The sequence below is a fragment of the Stigmatopora argus genome, chromosome 3 (assembly GCF_051989625.1).
Source record: "Stigmatopora argus isolate UIUO_Sarg chromosome 3, RoL_Sarg_1.0, whole genome shotgun sequence".
Lineage (NCBI taxonomy): Eukaryota > Metazoa > Chordata > Actinopteri > Syngnathiformes > Syngnathidae > Stigmatopora > Stigmatopora argus.
The window spans coordinates 10,272,668-10,288,219 of NC_135389.1; the positions used below are offsets into that span (position 1 = coordinate 10,272,668).

The 15,552-nt window shown below is 42.3% G+C and overlaps 2 protein-coding genes across 2 annotated transcripts; one reads left to right on the forward strand and one right to left on the reverse strand.

Moving 5' to 3' along the window:
* The first annotated feature begins 3,021 nt into the window (after positions 1-3,021).
* On the forward strand, positions 3,022-10,179 carry LOC144071255 (neuroepithelial cell-transforming gene 1 protein-like). The gene is made up of 12 exons (XM_077596188.1): positions 3,022-3,312; positions 4,179-4,245; positions 4,388-4,447; positions 5,040-5,147; positions 5,264-5,431; positions 6,148-6,210; positions 6,286-6,382; positions 6,513-6,589; positions 6,668-6,925; positions 8,087-8,257; positions 8,354-8,540; positions 9,588-10,179. Exons 1-12 carry the CDS (start codon positions 3,167-3,169, stop codon positions 9,854-9,856), a joined length of 1,671 nt encoding a protein of 556 aa, XP_077452314.1. The 5' UTR covers positions 3,022-3,166; the 3' UTR covers positions 9,857-10,179.
* A 911-nt stretch (positions 10,180-11,090) lies between these two features.
* On the reverse strand, positions 11,091-15,344 carry LOC144071309 (ankyrin repeat and SOCS box protein 13-like). The gene is made up of 6 exons (XM_077596296.1): positions 15,159-15,344; positions 14,000-14,199; positions 13,758-13,908; positions 12,612-12,746; positions 11,593-11,784; positions 11,091-11,505 (listed from the first exon to the last, which is right to left on the reverse strand). Exons 1-6 carry the CDS (start codon positions 15,199-15,201, stop codon positions 11,357-11,359), a joined length of 870 nt encoding a protein of 289 aa, XP_077452422.1. The 5' UTR covers positions 15,202-15,344; the 3' UTR covers positions 11,091-11,356.
* Between the last annotated feature and the right edge of the window lie 208 nt (positions 15,345-15,552).

The following is a 15,552-nucleotide window of genomic DNA, read 5'->3' on the forward strand; positions in this document are numbered from 1 at the left end:
AATTCGCCATCTATTAACAAAGTAACACATAACTAGTGGTTTAATAGTACTAAAACGTGTTTAATATAACTAAAATTGGGCGGATTTCGCCGACGGTAGAGAGAGACGCACAGAGCGGGCGGGGATTTCTCCGGGGGACTTTCCACGACAACGCACTCTTAACCGAACAAACAAATTTAAATTAACTTGGATTAATATATACAGACACACTCAAACATACGTCTAATGTAACTTTACACAAAACTGAATTCTAATTTTGTTTTAAGCTTTTTTTTACCTTCGTTTTCCGGGTTAGCGGTTTGCCACGCCTCCACCCTCACGTACGCTATCGGTGGGCTGTTTGCTGTTGTACGTATTCCCTTCAAAATATTGAAGGCCACTTGCCAACGAGAAGTACTATTCTTGAATTAACTATCGCTCCGCCAACGGGAGCTAACAGGCTAGGGCGAAAACAGGAAATGCAATAGCCTACCCACGTATTGATTGTGGGTAATGAAGTTTTATTCTGAGAAAGGGTGCCATTGCCTATGGGTGTTGTGTGCAAGAGTATACTTCATTACTCAAAAAACCCTCTTTTTGCCCGCGCATGCGCGCTGTGCGTTTCCTGGTCGAAACTCGTCTGAATAAATCGTTCAGTCCTCGTAGATATTGTAGTTATACACGAAAAATGCGGCAAAAAAGACAATGATAAACAGCTTCTTATGTCACGGCCACCTGGCTTGGTCGCATCTCGAAATGTTGATCGTATCACGAGCGAATTATTCGGTCGAAATTTTCGCCGTACCACGAGCATGTCGTACCACGAAGTACCACTGTACTTACCTTTTTTTTGGTTAGACTTGATTGATGGCGAGGAGTAAAGCCAAAGATTTTTGGCACAACGTTATCTCTAAGCCTGACAGTCTGCCCTGTCTTGTCAAAATCTTCCTGTTTGAAGTGCTCACTGCAGAGCAGTGACCTGTCGGAGGCAACGAAACCATGCCTTCTTACTGCACGTTCCCACTGGGTCCTTCGAACTATGTCTTTAGGAAACCTTCAAAATAAAATAAAAAGGTATTGAGAACTGTTACCAATGTGGTCCATCTTTCTTTGCTCGCAATGTACAATATTATGGTGTCACATAATGTAATGCTGCATTAGGTTTAGGATGTGTACACATTGAGAATTACACAATAATAGAAAAAAAACTATTAGGGTGAAAGTAGGTGGTAGATACATTTCTAAAAGGCCTAGAACATCATAATTAGAGCAATAATATCATCATATCTTACTTGTGAAAGGTGATCCCATTAGTTTTCGTTTTGGGGCTGCGTTCATTGTGACAGCCACGGGCAGCGCAAAAATCTGGCATTTTCTACGTAGAACGCTTCGCTTATCTCTGTAAACACAATGCCGATAGTAAAAAAAAATGACGTGCAACTTAAGTTATGTTGAAACGAAAGAGTGAATTTGCCTCTTCCGTCTGCCTAATTATTATATATAAGTTAACTTGTAACGTAGCGGCCTGGTGGAGTGCGTCAGCCTCACAGCTCTGGGATCCTTGGTTCAAATCCAGGTCGGTCCACCTGTGTGGAGTTTGCATGTTCACCCCAGGCCTGCGTGGGTTTCCTCCGGGTAAAACATGCATTGGACACTCTAAATTGCCCCTAGGTATGGGTGTGAGTGTGCATGGTTGTCCGTCTTCTTGTGCCCTGCGATCGCCTAGCTACCGATTCAGGGTGTCCCCCGCCTCTGGCCCGGAGTCAGCTGGGATATGCTCCAGCACCCCCGCGCCCCTAGTGAGGATAAAGCATTTCAGAAAATGAGATGAGAACTTGTAACGTCTCACTCTAATGCTCCTAACGGCTAGCAAGCGAATAAATAAAATCATATCCATAAAAATGTGCTTTAGACACTATTGACGGCCAGAAAACCTAATAATTGACAATCTTGACCGTAGTCCCAACCTTGTTCTTGTGTGGCCATACAGCCATTATACTCACAACTAACATTCCACAAAGAAATACCTAAATTTCAATGCATATCGACGTTTATTCAGTTTTAATAAATCAAGCCGTTTTAAAATTCGCTAAGAATACCACATGTTAAGAGTATTTTCGTTAGAGTAAGCCACTTACTAAACGTTCGTACGACTGCTGCCCCAAGATGGTTGCCAGTTCTAAACGCCACTGAATACACAAAAGGCATATTAAAGGCAGGATATCGTATACGTGCTGGAAGCTGACGGGAACGAACGTCGTCACTTATCGCCCATCTTAAAGACAGAACTACTAAAATCGTGTTAAAAGACAACGGAGAGTATAAATATAGATTGCGCCGTGTTCTACTGTTTTTTATACGCCTTATTTTTTTCAAAAACTCGTCAGAAATGCATCCCTTTTACTGTGAGATCAAATATTAAATCAACAAAAAATAATCAATACATATATAGCATCCAAACTGAATCCTAAGTACATGGATGCTGTTTTTTGCAAACCAACCTGTTAGTAAATCCGGCAAGAATTCAGCGAGTCCTTTAGAATTCACTTGCCCGCCCGAGAAGTCATCTGCTTCAAAATGGCTGCCGGTTAGCTATACTGCATTAAACCTTGTATTTATATTTATGGGCTACTCCTTCTTCTTCTTTTCATTGATATATTGGCGGTTGGAAAACAGCTTTCTCGCCCCCACTGGTGTGGAGTGTGAATCGTCATATCTAGGCTAGGCAAGGCAAATTTATGTCCCAATACAAAACAAAGTATACTTTACTTTATACTCAAACGTCTTATAAAATCTGCAAACAAAATGAAACAGTGATAATAACATATGTATGCGCGTATATAAAATAAACTATTAATATTTTTGAAGATTATAGTCCTCAAGTATTGCAACTTGCAAATATTTTGAAACGTTTCCTTCCTCTTTCACATAAACGATCTCGCCTTTTTATATGATTTCTATGGCTCAATGAAGGCCCTTTTCTGATTGGTCTATAGAAGCTGAGCTGGTAGCTCTTCTCTGATTGGTCCATTTTCAATAATCCACCATATTCAAACTTCCGCCGTAGTGTGTTGGGCTCCAATCTGTTGTTTCTCTGTCGTTTACAATTCGGCTTTGTTTACAAATCAATTCAGTCATTCCCTCCAAGTCAAACTTTATATTCAAACAGACGAATATCTACTGCGGAATGGAAGAAAACGAAGAAGGGAAAACGTCAAAGACGTTGGGGAAAAAGCAGAAACTTCATCGGACGTCATCGAGAACATCCACCACCAGCGTTACTAGCCTGGCTGAGCAATCGCCGAGAGAACTGCGCAGAAATAACTCCAAAAAGTAAGTTCTTGAATTTAAAACTTTAGAGTCCTATTCTTAACGCGATACTATTTCAAAATCATCAAAGAAGCAAGTGGCTTTTTTGTTTGTTTGCGAAAACTGGTAAACGATGCGTTCAATGACACCCTGGAATTCCCGCAATTCTCAACAGCACACATCTATCATCGTTAATGGCACTGAAGCATGAACGTTAAAAAACGCAAAATATCGATAAATACAAAAAAGGGGAAACCTAGACACTCATACATTGAAAAGGTTTACAAAAAAGTACTGTAATTATGAAATATGAGCCACAACTACAATACCTCAGGTGAGAATTATTTGTTTACATATAACACATACTGGATTATTATTGTTGGATGTTTACACAAAAAGACGTACATTTGCTGCACTGAATGAACAGTCAGTCAATAAGACGCATGGTTCAAAGTGTTTGTGTGTTTCTCAATCTTTACAGTAGTGTTTTTTTAAAATATTTTACTTACAACAAAAGGTTCTTTTGTTGCTATTTTATTTTGAGAGCCCCACGTGGGTGTGATTCACAACAACTCTTTTCTTTAACTTGAGCAGCAGGTTGTGCAGCCAGTCTTGAAAATGAACACACATTAGATTTATTATATCTATTAGTCATCTTGACCACACATATACATTCACTTTTATCATATCATATTTACACAATGCAGCGTTTTTTAGGTGATTTGTTGGGTACAATTGTATTTCAAGCAATTTAAAAAAGGATAGAATCCGATTAAATATGGGTTTCAACTCGATCGTATTCACCGAACAAATAAAACTCTCATCTTTGAGTACATTTAGATGTATTTGTTAGTCATTAGTAGGTAATCTTTTCCCCCCCTATCCTTTAGAAATCTCCTTCAAAGAGGAAGCTCTTTCACCTTTCTCACCCCAGGGACACCGTGGGACTTCAGTCTGGTAAGCGTTTAATGTCCAGAATCCTATTCAATTTTAGAAATGTTTTTCACGAGCCCCTGCAGCTCGTTATGTAAATTGTGGGAAACCTAGGATTTCTGTTCAATAATTTTATAAAATCGTCATATAATTTCTGCCACCACAGAAGCGAAAACGCAAAGAAAAGGAAGACGACACGGTCAGCCTGTCCAGTTTTGACCTCAAGGTAAGAGTGTCGAATGTGTAAACAAGGTAAAGGTAAGGAAAACTGACGGTATGGCTTATGACACCTGGATGCCACGCTTCTGTCATTCTGCCCCAGAGCAACTAAGGTTACAATTGTGACTGATGGCCATCTAATAAAAAATGCAATGCTGTATGAATTCAATGCATTATTATTATTCAACTATATTTATATTAATAATGTCCTGAGGCTGATTTAAAACAAATTATACAAGATGTTTTGCCGATACCAAACCAATGCCAATGCGATACCTATATTTTAAGCCAAGTAAATGACAAATCATATTTTTTGTATTAAAGTGTGGCCAGCTGCTACCTCATGATCTGTTTACAAATATTAAATGATGCTCTTTTTTTATACGTTTTTTAGAATAGAAGTCGTTTTACTCAGCAAACATATTTGCTTAGTAGTTTGTTTTACAGCAGCCAAAAAGATTAATAGTACCGAAAACACTGGATTGAATTGGACCAAATCCGATACTCTCTCATACTCGGGTGCCGGCATATCACTACTTTATATGCTCCGACTTTAACACCAATTCTATCTAATCAGGATGCTTCAATTTGTTTGTCAGGAGCCGACAAACAAAAAAGTGCGGCCACTGGCCAGAGTGTCATCCCTCGTCAACTTCATATCTCCTTCCAAGAATGGAGCCGTCCGTCGCTTTGGTCAGAGCATCCAGGTAAAGGAAGAAAAATCACATTTGGCACCCCATGATAATCTTTCACAGAAAGCCAAATACTGATTGTCTGCCAGATTATCAAGTATGTGTGCGTGTCCAAACTTATGTGTTTCCAGTCTATGTCGCTGCGTGGGGATGGTAAGTCACCGGGCGTGTCGCTGCGAAGCGGCAGCAAGGTGGCGGGTCCCACGCCCACCAAGCGAAGGAATAGCACACTGTGGTCAGAGATGCTGGACGTTCACCAAAAGAGCTCCTTCACCTCCAAGGAAATCAAGAGACAGGAGGTTGTGCATTTTAAAAACGCTTTTAGGTTGTTGAGGGAATACTGAAAAATGGACGATTAACAGCAAAATTGAATCCAAACTAACATGCTAACATAGAATGCAAAAAGTCTCTGCCAGGCTAACAGAAATTAGCATCAATGTAAAAGTTCTAATTTGGGTGGCACGGTGGATGAGTCGTTAGCACGTCGGCCTCACAGTTCATATCTGGGTTCAAATCCAGGTCGGTTCACCTGTGTGGAGTTTGCATGTTCTCCTGCGTGGGTTTTCTCCGGGTACTCCGGTTTCCTCCCACATTCCAAAGACATGCATGAAAGGCTGATTGGACGCTCTAAATTGCCCCTAGGTGTGAGTGTGAGCGTGAATGGTTGTTTGTCTCCTTGTGCCCTCTGATTGGCTAGCCACCAATTCAAGGTGTCTCCCACCTCTGGCCCAAAGTCAGCTGGGATGGGCTCCAGCACCCCCCCTGCAACCCTAGTGAGGATAAAGCGGTCCAGAAAATGAGAGATGAGTAAAAGTAATTGGAACATGTAGCATGAAATTGAACGCTGAGCTAGCATGATGCTAACACATATTACAGAAGTTATACTCAAGCTGTGATTTTCGTGAAGCTGAGATGCAAACACACACACAAAGACAGCAATGAAGACAAATGAAGCGTTAATAAAAAGGCATTCAAAGAAATAGATGAATAAACAAGCCATCCTCTTCTTTTCCAGGCTATATATGAGCTCTTCAGGGGTGAGCAGGATCTTATTGAGGATCTCCAGCTGGCACGGAAGGTTGGAAGATAACAATATGCCGGGGATCTTCCTGGTTTGGTTTGGTTCATGGAGTAACCTGGTCCTTTCCGACAGGCATACCACGACCCCATGCTCAAGCTGTCCATCATGACGGAGGAGGAGCTGGAGCATATCTTTGGCGATCTAGATGCATACATACCGCTGCATGAGGGTAAGCCAGCCAATCGGCTTTGTCATTATTATTCAGTTTTTTGTTGGATGAAAAAAAAAGGCTGAGCTCGCAAAAAAATTCCACAATAATGACTTCTCTTTTCCTACAACTGCCCAATAATATTGTGCAGATCTTTTAATGAAGCTGACAGACGGAACAGGACCCGATGGCACAGTGGCTGAGATAGGACAAATGGTGATTGACTGGGTAAGAAATGACGCAAAGCACGCACTTTGTTGTTTTTTTGTGAACATCTTTGTGTGACGTTGGTGTTGTGCGTCGCAGCTCCCGGGCCTGAATGCGTACCGCAACTACTGCAGCAACCAGCTAGCGGCCAAAGCGCTTCTGGATCAGAAAAAGCAGGATCGGCGAGTGCAGGACTTCCTGCAACGCTGCCTGGAGTCGCCCTTTAGCCGAAAACTGGACCTGTGGAGCTTCCTGGATATCCCACGCTCCCGCTTAGTCAAGTACCCACTTCTACTGCGGGAGATCATGAGGCACACTCCGGCCGATCACCCGGACGTGGCCAAACTGGAGAAGGCGGTACGATCTCTAAAATAAATACTGGTAATATACTCAAGCGGGGCAAAACAACAAGTACAGTGGTACCTCGACATACGATCGTAATCCGGTCCGAGACTGAGATCGTATGACGAGGTTCTCGTAACTCGAGCGGACGTTTCCCATTGAAATGAATGGAAAAAAATTTAATTTGTTCCAGCCCTCTGAAAAAACACCAAAAACAGGATATTGGATTGGAAAAAATGTTTTATTTCTTCTAATTCCCCATCTATTAACAAAGTAACACATAACTAGTGGTTTAATAGAAATAAAATGTGTTTAATCTAACTAAAATTGGGCGGATTTCGCCGAGGGGAGAGAGAGAGGCGCACAAAAGGGGCGGGGGGCTTCAGGTTTTTTTTCTCCACACAACGCACCCGTAAACGGGACAAACACTCCACCCTCACGTTCGCTATCGATGGGCTGTTTGCTGTTGTACTATTCCCTTCAAAATATTCCGAAAATGATGCACACAAATGTCCTCACAATCGGATAACGCACGACCACTTGCCAACGAGCAGCAGTCTTTTATCAGCGATTGCTCCACTGCTCATGGGAGCCTCGGGGGCGCCGGCTAGCGGCCCCCTTTTAGCTTGTAGCATCTGTGTTCGCATCCCCTCGAACGGCGCCTATGATAGAGTTGCTACCGGGGATGCTGTTGCGAGCCAGTGCCCCTGATGTTCTTATGAGCAGCCAACGAGAAGTAATATAATACTCCTCGTATTAGATTAAAAAAACAGGAAATGCAGCAGCTGAGCTTACCCGCGTATTGATTGTGGGTAAAGTTTTATTCTGAGTGCCATTGCCTGTCGGCGTTGTGTGCACGAGTATACTTCATTACCCAGAAAGCCCTCTTTTTCCCGCATATATGTATATATATATATGTGTGTGTGTATATATATATATATATATATATATATATATATATATATATATATATATATATATATATATATATATATATACATATATACACATACACACGTATATGTATTAATTTTTCAGAAAGTAACACAAAGAGGGATACATTTAAAAAAAGTATAAAACATATATATATATATATATATATATATATATATATATTATTTTTAAATCAAAGGATGGCTAGTTAGAGTGCTTATTGAGTGCCACTTTCCCACGCAGGTGGCAATCATCCAGGAGATTCTCTCCGACATCAACATAAGGAAAGGCGAGTCGGAGTGCCGGTACTATGTGGACAAACTGGAGTATCTGGATGACAAGCAGCGAGACCCTTTGATTGACAGCTGCAGGAGCCTCTTGTGTCACGGCGAGCTGAGGAACAAGAGTGGCTCGGTAAGCACTTTTCATCTGGACTACATGGCCGTCCGTCCCAACTATCGGACGCTCCTGAATTGCGAAAATGACGACGGCGATGTCGTTGTGTGGCAGAGGCTGCATGTATTCCTGTTCTCGGAGGTGCTGGTGCTGACCCGGCCCGTGACGCGCAACGAGCGCAGCTGCTTCCAGGTGTACAGGCAGCCCATCCGCGTTCGCGACCTAGCTCTGGAAGACCTTCAGGACGGGGAAGCCCGGTTAGGCGGATCCTTCCGTGGTGCTTTCACCAATGCCGACAAAGGTGGGGAGTGATTTGAACATTTTCAGAAGGAATTTAGAAAGTATACAGTTGACTTTTCTATATTTTTCGAGATTGTTTTTCCAGGGTTTATTAGGGCCTTGTTGCCTTTGCTTCATGTCTTTCAGAAGTGTGGTGTTGAGGAATTGGAATTGTTTAGTAGTCGTTGTGGTTTCTCAACCCAGAAATTGTGGGTTTGATTCCCCACTCTTACTCACTTGTGCATGTTGACATTGTGTTATTGGGCAAGACACTTAACCCCACTTAGTTGCTCGCAATGGGTATGACAACACCTTAAAAGTAAGGTTCCTTGCGTTAATTGTGAAAATTTGGTGTATATTTTTGGGCCGCCAACCCCCAAGTTTTTGGACCGAATTCTGTATATGTGATATCTATGGTTGACGTTTATAACAGCCATGTGACGTGAGATTATGTTGATTGTAGTTGCGACTCTCTTCATACAGGAATTTCGCATAAGCACCACCCTAAACTGTGACGACACATGGTAAAATAGATTATAAAATGTATGGATTATTATGAAGTAGTATACTTCTCTAAAAGGTATTGACACAATATATTGAAAATCAAGCGCCGGACAGCTGAGTGGTTAGCACCTCGGCCTCACAGTTCTGGCGCCCTGGGTTCAAATCCAGGACGGTTCACCCATGTGGAGTTTGCATGTTCACCTTGGGCCTGTGTGGGCTTTCTCTGGGTATTCCGGTTTCCTTCTACATTCCAAAGACATGCATGGTAGGCTGATTGGACACTCTAAATTGCCACTTCGTATGAGTGTGAGCGTGAATGGTTGTTTGTCTCCTTGTGCCCTGCGATTGGCTGATCACCAATTCAGGGTGTCCCCCACCTCTGGCACGAAGTCAGCTGGGATAGGCTCCAGCACCCCCCACGACCCTAGTGAGGATAAAGTGGTTCACAAAATGAGATGACTCACTAAGCTTGGGAACATCTTTTGAGTTTGTTTCAATAAGTAATAATCATTAGTGATTAGTGTGTATTTGTCCCTTATATTTACTTGTGACGTTTCTCCCACAGCCAAGAATGTTTTCCGCGTGAGCTCGACGGATCCGTCGCACGGCCAGTCGCACACGCTGCACGTGAACGACGTGTACCACAAGCAGCAGTGGCTCAACTGCCTGCGAGGCGCCATGATCGAGCATGGGGCCACGGACAACGCCGTCTCACGGGTCAAGCGGCGTTCGTCGGCCGTGCACGAGGGAGACGAAAATTGTCCGCCGCCGGGACCTCAGCTCAGGCCGCAGAGATCGCGGGTCACCCTCAAAAGGAAAGAGACGGGTGTGTAGACAAGATGGACTGAATGGCTTCACCACTGATTTCGTGTTTTCGAATCCTTGTAGCCGACTCAACATAAAAAACAACAAATAAACAAAAAAAATGTTATTTCCGTCCATGTTTGTCAGTCAGATGTTTTTGTGACTTAAATGATGTCTTTTCTAAAATTAGTGTTTGGCGACCAAAGTAACCTGCAAGAAATGATTCCATTTCACTCTCTTGGTCAAAAAACAATTCACTATCCTTTGTTTGTCTATTTCCCCTTTTTTCGAATGTAAAATGTGTACCCCAACGCCAATAAAATTGAACACTGAACACAATTTGTCAAACCTAATTATCATTTCTTAGCCTTAATAATTGACCTCAAGTGTGCACACCTGCCATTAGCTGGAAATCTGTGGGGAGGCGGGGCCATGTACCCACAGATAACTTGAGTGGGCGAATTCCATTTTTTTGTTTTTGGGCCTCAGTTATTGAGTAAAGGCACACATTTTTACATACTGTAAGAAAATAAATCAAACACTAGTTCATCCTTCAAATGTGTGAGACTGCTTGCATTTCTCCACTAATCACTGCACTTGGTAGTTTTGGTATAATATGAGCAAAAAGTCAAAATTCTAAGCAAAAATTATGACACAACATTATAAATCAGGTTTTTTTTATTTACATCGCTGCATCTTACATATCCAAATTAATATGTATACAAACTGGTCCCAAAACACAGTTCACAGCTTTAGCAAAGATTTTAAATGGACACATTTTAGCAATGGAGCGAGTGGTTAGTGCGTCGGCCTCACAGCTCTGGGGTCCTGGGTTCAAATCCAGGTCGGGTCACCTGTGTGTAGTTTGCATGTTCTCCCTGGGCCTGCGTGGGTTTTATCTGGGTACTCCGGTTTCCTCACACATGCATGGTAGGTTGATTGGACACTCTAAATTGCCTCTAGGTATCAGTGTGAGCGTGAATGGTTGTTTGTCTCCTTGTGCCCTGCGATTGGCTGGCCACCCCTGCCTCTGGCCCAAAGTCAGCTGAGATAGGCTCCAGCACACCCTGCGACCCTAGTGAGGATAAAGTGGTTCAGAAAGTGACATTTTAGCATTGTACAATGTGAACTACACAAGGAACGATTGGGAAAGAAGCTCATTTTAGTTTATAAAGTCGTGTGCGAATTTTTATTTCCTCACATTTATATCCTTTGTTACTTCTAGATATATGCATTTTTAAATTAATAAAATAACTTGGAAGGATTAAAAGTGAGCGGCAGCTTTATTTCTACACCAGCCACATTGAGAAAGAAGAATCTTTGTTATTTACAAATATACCTGAGAAATAAATAATACACATTCATCCATTTCACAGCATTATCTCAGTTGGGGAGTGACTTTAAGTAACCAATTAGACAGAATATACATTGAACTGGTCGCCAGTCAACCAAAAAGAAATGCTTCTGAATAAAATAAAAATTGACTTCAAATAACGCAGAGGCTTATGTTGGTGAATCCGGAAGAGTTTGTTAGAGGTCAAAGACGGTAGGGGGCGTGTACGATAGAAAGGCGACCATGCGATTGGGTAAGTTCAACTTGGGAAAAACGTGGAGCGCCTGTACACCCAGCATCCTCCTGAGAGCAACCCGCGCCGTCTGCTGGAGGCTCAACGGAGTGTCTGCGCCAACAAAGACACAACAGGCTGTCTTGTTAAAAGACAAAACGGGTTGAGGGGAGTCAAACCGATAGTGGATAACGTACGTACCCTCGTAGAAGCGAAAGCAGCAGTGCGACGGCGATCCGAGCGCCGTGTACTGGATGGCTTTTCTGTGCAAGTTGTCTCGTGCATGCAAGTCGGCGCCAAACTCCACCAAAAGCTCGATCAGGTTGACATCGCGCGTTTTGGCGGCATGATGGAGCGCCGTCTCGTGGAGCTTTGCAGCGTTTACGTTCGCGCCTTCTCCACATGCGAAGAAAACATCAAACAAGATGTCAACTAAGTTGACACAAAACTCTACAACAAGGGTGTCAGACTCGGGTTAGTTCGCGGGCCGCTTTAATGTCAACTTGATTTCATATTATATTTATATATATTATATTATATTTTCAGATATAATATTTAGATATTTTTTTTATAAATGGATTAAAAGAACTGGATTAAAAGCCTTGAATATTCAGTTTTTTTATAGATCTAAAACAATGTTTATTTTAGCTTTTTTTTAAAATATATTTTTAGATTTTACAAAATGATTTTTGAACTAAAAACATGGAAAAAATGGATTTAAAAGGTACAATTATTGATTTAAAAGAGGGAAAATCGTGAAATTTAATATACATCTATACTCTTCATTTTAATTTGATCCTAAAACAGAAAGTCGGCACTCATGATTTACTTTCCCGGGCCACACAAAATGATGCGGCGGGCCAGATTTGGCCCCCGGGCCACCACTTTGACACATGTGCTCTAGAAGAACAGACAATAAAATCCCACCAAAAAAGGTGAATAATGAACTTGTTTTCATGTTGGAATAAGAATATACATCATAATTTGGTACTTACTGTTTTTCATTTTAATTGGTTTTTCTTTATGTACCATACAAAAGGCGTTTTTTATCAATATTTACTGTAAACATCACCAAACATGATGATTATTTGTCAAAAAAAATAACCTATCTACCACTCTCAACACGCAGAAAATTGAGATAAAATTCCAAATCTTTAACAAAATAACAGCAGATTTCTGACAAACTATGTGGCCAAAACTTGGTTTTATGAGGACCTGACCTGCGTTGAGTAGAAGTTTAGCGCAGTCGTACTGCTTCCCTGCGCAGGCGACATGAAGCGGCGTTCCGTAGTGGCAGTCGTGCGCCTCCATCGAGGCTCCATGCTGGATCAGTAGCTCCACGCAGTCGGAATTTCCTGGTGACGCCACACAAAAAAAACACGTGAAAAAAGATGGAAGATATTTAGTAGGATGTCCCGATACTCATTTCTTCACTTCCTATGTATATACGATTTTTTCAAGATATGTTTTCCCAATACTGAACTGATGCCCATATATTTAGACTAGTAAAAATAATACAAAAATCATGTAAATATTCATTCATTTTCTAAACCGCTTATCTTCACAAGGGTCACGGGGGTGCTGGAGCCTACCCCAGCTAGCTACGGGCACAAGGTGACGGACAACCATTCACACTCACATTCATACCAAGGGGCAATTTAGAGTGTCCAATCAGCCTACCATCCATGTTTTTAGAATGTGGTAGGAAAGCGGAGTACCCGGAGAATACCCACGCAGGCCCAAAGAGGACAATGTTTGCCCGTACGCCATTGACGTTCATCGCTGTCTTTTCCTGGGAAAATCACCCCCTGGCCTGGTTTTAATGTCTGAAAAGCTCCAGTATTTGTATTCAATCATTAAATGCTGCTAGGAAGTGGATTTTACCCCATTTTTGTGCATTGATTTATTGATTATTTTTTATGCGTCACAGCTGTAGCTGCAGTAGAGGTTTTATAGCCATGAAATTGTTTTTGAGGGTTGGATTGATTCGTTGAAGGCGCTACGAGAAAATGCACGGACCGCCACTGGAAACCGGAATACCCTGAGAAACGCAGGCCCAAGGTGAACATGGAAACTCCACATGGGTGGACCGTCCTGGATTTGAACCCAGGACGCCAGAACTGTTAGGCCGGGGTGCTAACCACTCAGCTGATGGGCCGACATAATGTAAACAGTAAATGATACATCTTTTTTTCTTTTATGATGATCAGATTGTAAAGAAAAGTGGTTTGATTTACTTCAACCGAAAAGCGCCATGGTACTGAAAGCTACTGGATCGGAGCCGATCTTGGGACCGCATATCCGATACTCCCCAAAAAAAAGCTATATCGGGGGCTGATCGGGACATCGTTAATGTTTAGTCTCACCTCCCATGCACGCCTCGTGGAGCGGCGAGAAGGTGAAGAGTGGCGGGTTGACGGCTGCGCCGTACTCCAGCAGCAACCTGACACATTCCCGGCTGCCGGCCGAGCAGGCGTCGCACAGGGGGGTGCTGCCGTCTATGTTGCGGGCGTCCACCTGCGGAGGTTCGTCATTTACGTTGCTACAGAAATCTCAGGGCGAGGAGAAATTCAGCTAAAAGCGGAAGTGGAAAGTCTGGATTTTCCACCTGCGCTCCAGCAGCTAGAAGCAGTGCGACACAGCAGGCGTGCCCCTGGATGCAGGCTTCGTGCAAAGGGGTGATGGAGTCGACGGCCACGGCGTTGATGGCCGCGCCGTCTCGGATCAGCTGCTGAAGCTGCGCCGCCTGGCCTTGTGCGGCCGCCTCATGCACTGCCGATCGCTCGGTCCAAAATCCCAGAATGTGGGCTGCAAACATGGATAGTGGAATTATTTTCTCCATTCTCATATTTTTTAATAATTTGTGATTCTTTTGAGCAGGGGTGGCGAACAAGTTAGACACGAAAAGCCAAAATTTTGAACTGTGAACGTCAAAGAGCCACACCTTACGGGAGAAGCAGCATAAAAAAACACAAAAGTGCTAAATTATTTTTAAAATATAATGTAGTATGTTTTTAACGGGCCTTGATGAATTGGAGTGTGTTTGAAGAGAGAATAAAAATAAGAGAAACATGAGACAAAGAGCCACAGTATACAATACAGAATATGATAAGAAGCAAACAGCCGCATTCATTTTTGGCCGGGAGCCGAATGAGGCTCGAGAGCAGCATGTTCTTTGCATCTTTACATGAAGGTCATTTTCTCTCTTTGCTCTTGTTATTTCTGATATTTAAGCGCAATTTTAACGTTTATATTCTTACAGTGACTAACAATAATATATTTTTGTACTCTATTTTTAATTAACATTTTGGCTTACTGAGAGATTTGGTAGATTACTCGGTGTAAACATTTTGAGAACCACGTACGAGTAGTATCTGCAAACACAGTCGTGTTTAGTTTTGTTTTTAAATAAAAAATAAAACATGGAAATGTAACAAATATATAACATCACGTTCAACCTCGTCAGCACGCTTTTAATTACGTTTTGTCACAAGCACTATAATAAGTAATAACACTAATATAGTAAGCTGCCTGCAGTTGAGAACAATGTTATAGTACTAAGAATACTTGGATTTAGTTACGATCTCAACACCCCAGGTGACCTTAGTTTATTCATTTGTTGCTAGGCAACGCAAACTTGGCTTTAAAATTGATACGTGAGATAGATACACAAAGGTTGGTCAAACATCGAAGTCAAAAGGGGTCATAAATAAATTCGAAAAGCCGCATAAGAACAGCCATGGTCATCATTGCGGTAAGCTACTTACCGATATCCCCGTACAAGGAGGGTCTGTTCTGTCTTATCTCCATGTTGACATCTTCGATCGATGGCAAATTTTAGGGGTGGGTGGGAGTCATCGTGGCCGCCAAAGCACGTCGATTAATTCGGTTGGCGTTACTCCAAAACACGCGTTCTGTCGGTCAGTGACTGGAAACGAGTGACAGCACGGAACTCTGGGAAATGTAGTACACGTGGCCTTTCCGCTAGCAAATTTTGGATGAACTTTTTTGGGTCGCTTTATTGCCCTGAATTTTGTCTTTTGTGATTTTCTTGTCATTTGTGCAAGAGTTTATTTATTTGGGGTTTTGGTTCAAAGTTTTTCCAGTTTTGTTAGACCTTTGTAGAGAGTGTGTGTGTGTGTGTGTGTGTGTGTGTGTGTT

Bases quoted from the DNA above. Each gene is read 5' to 3' on its own strand.
- LOC144071255 (XM_077596188.1), top strand. From the start codon at position 3,167: ATGGAAGAAAACGAAGAAGGGAAAACGTCAAAGACGTTGGGGAAAAAG. The intron at 6,926-8,086 runs GTACGATCTCTA...TTTCCCACGCAG, and splicing joins TGGCCAAACTGGAGAAGGCG to GTGGCAATCATCCAGGAGAT. The intron at 8,541-9,587 runs GTGGGGAGTGAT...TTTCTCCCACAG, and splicing joins TTTCACCAATGCCGACAAAG to CCAAGAATGTTTTCCGCGTG.
- LOC144071309 (XM_077596296.1), bottom strand. From the start codon at position 15,201: ATGGAGATAAGACAGAACAGACCCTCCTTGTACGGGGATATCG. The intron at 12,747-13,757 runs GTGAGACTAAAC...TGGCGTCACCAG, and splicing joins CCACGAGGCGTGCATGGGAG to GAAATTCCGACTGCGTGGAG. The intron at 11,785-12,611 runs GTCAGGTCCTCA...CATGTGGAGAAG, and splicing joins TAAACTTCTACTCAACGCAG to GCGCGAACGTAAACGCTGCA.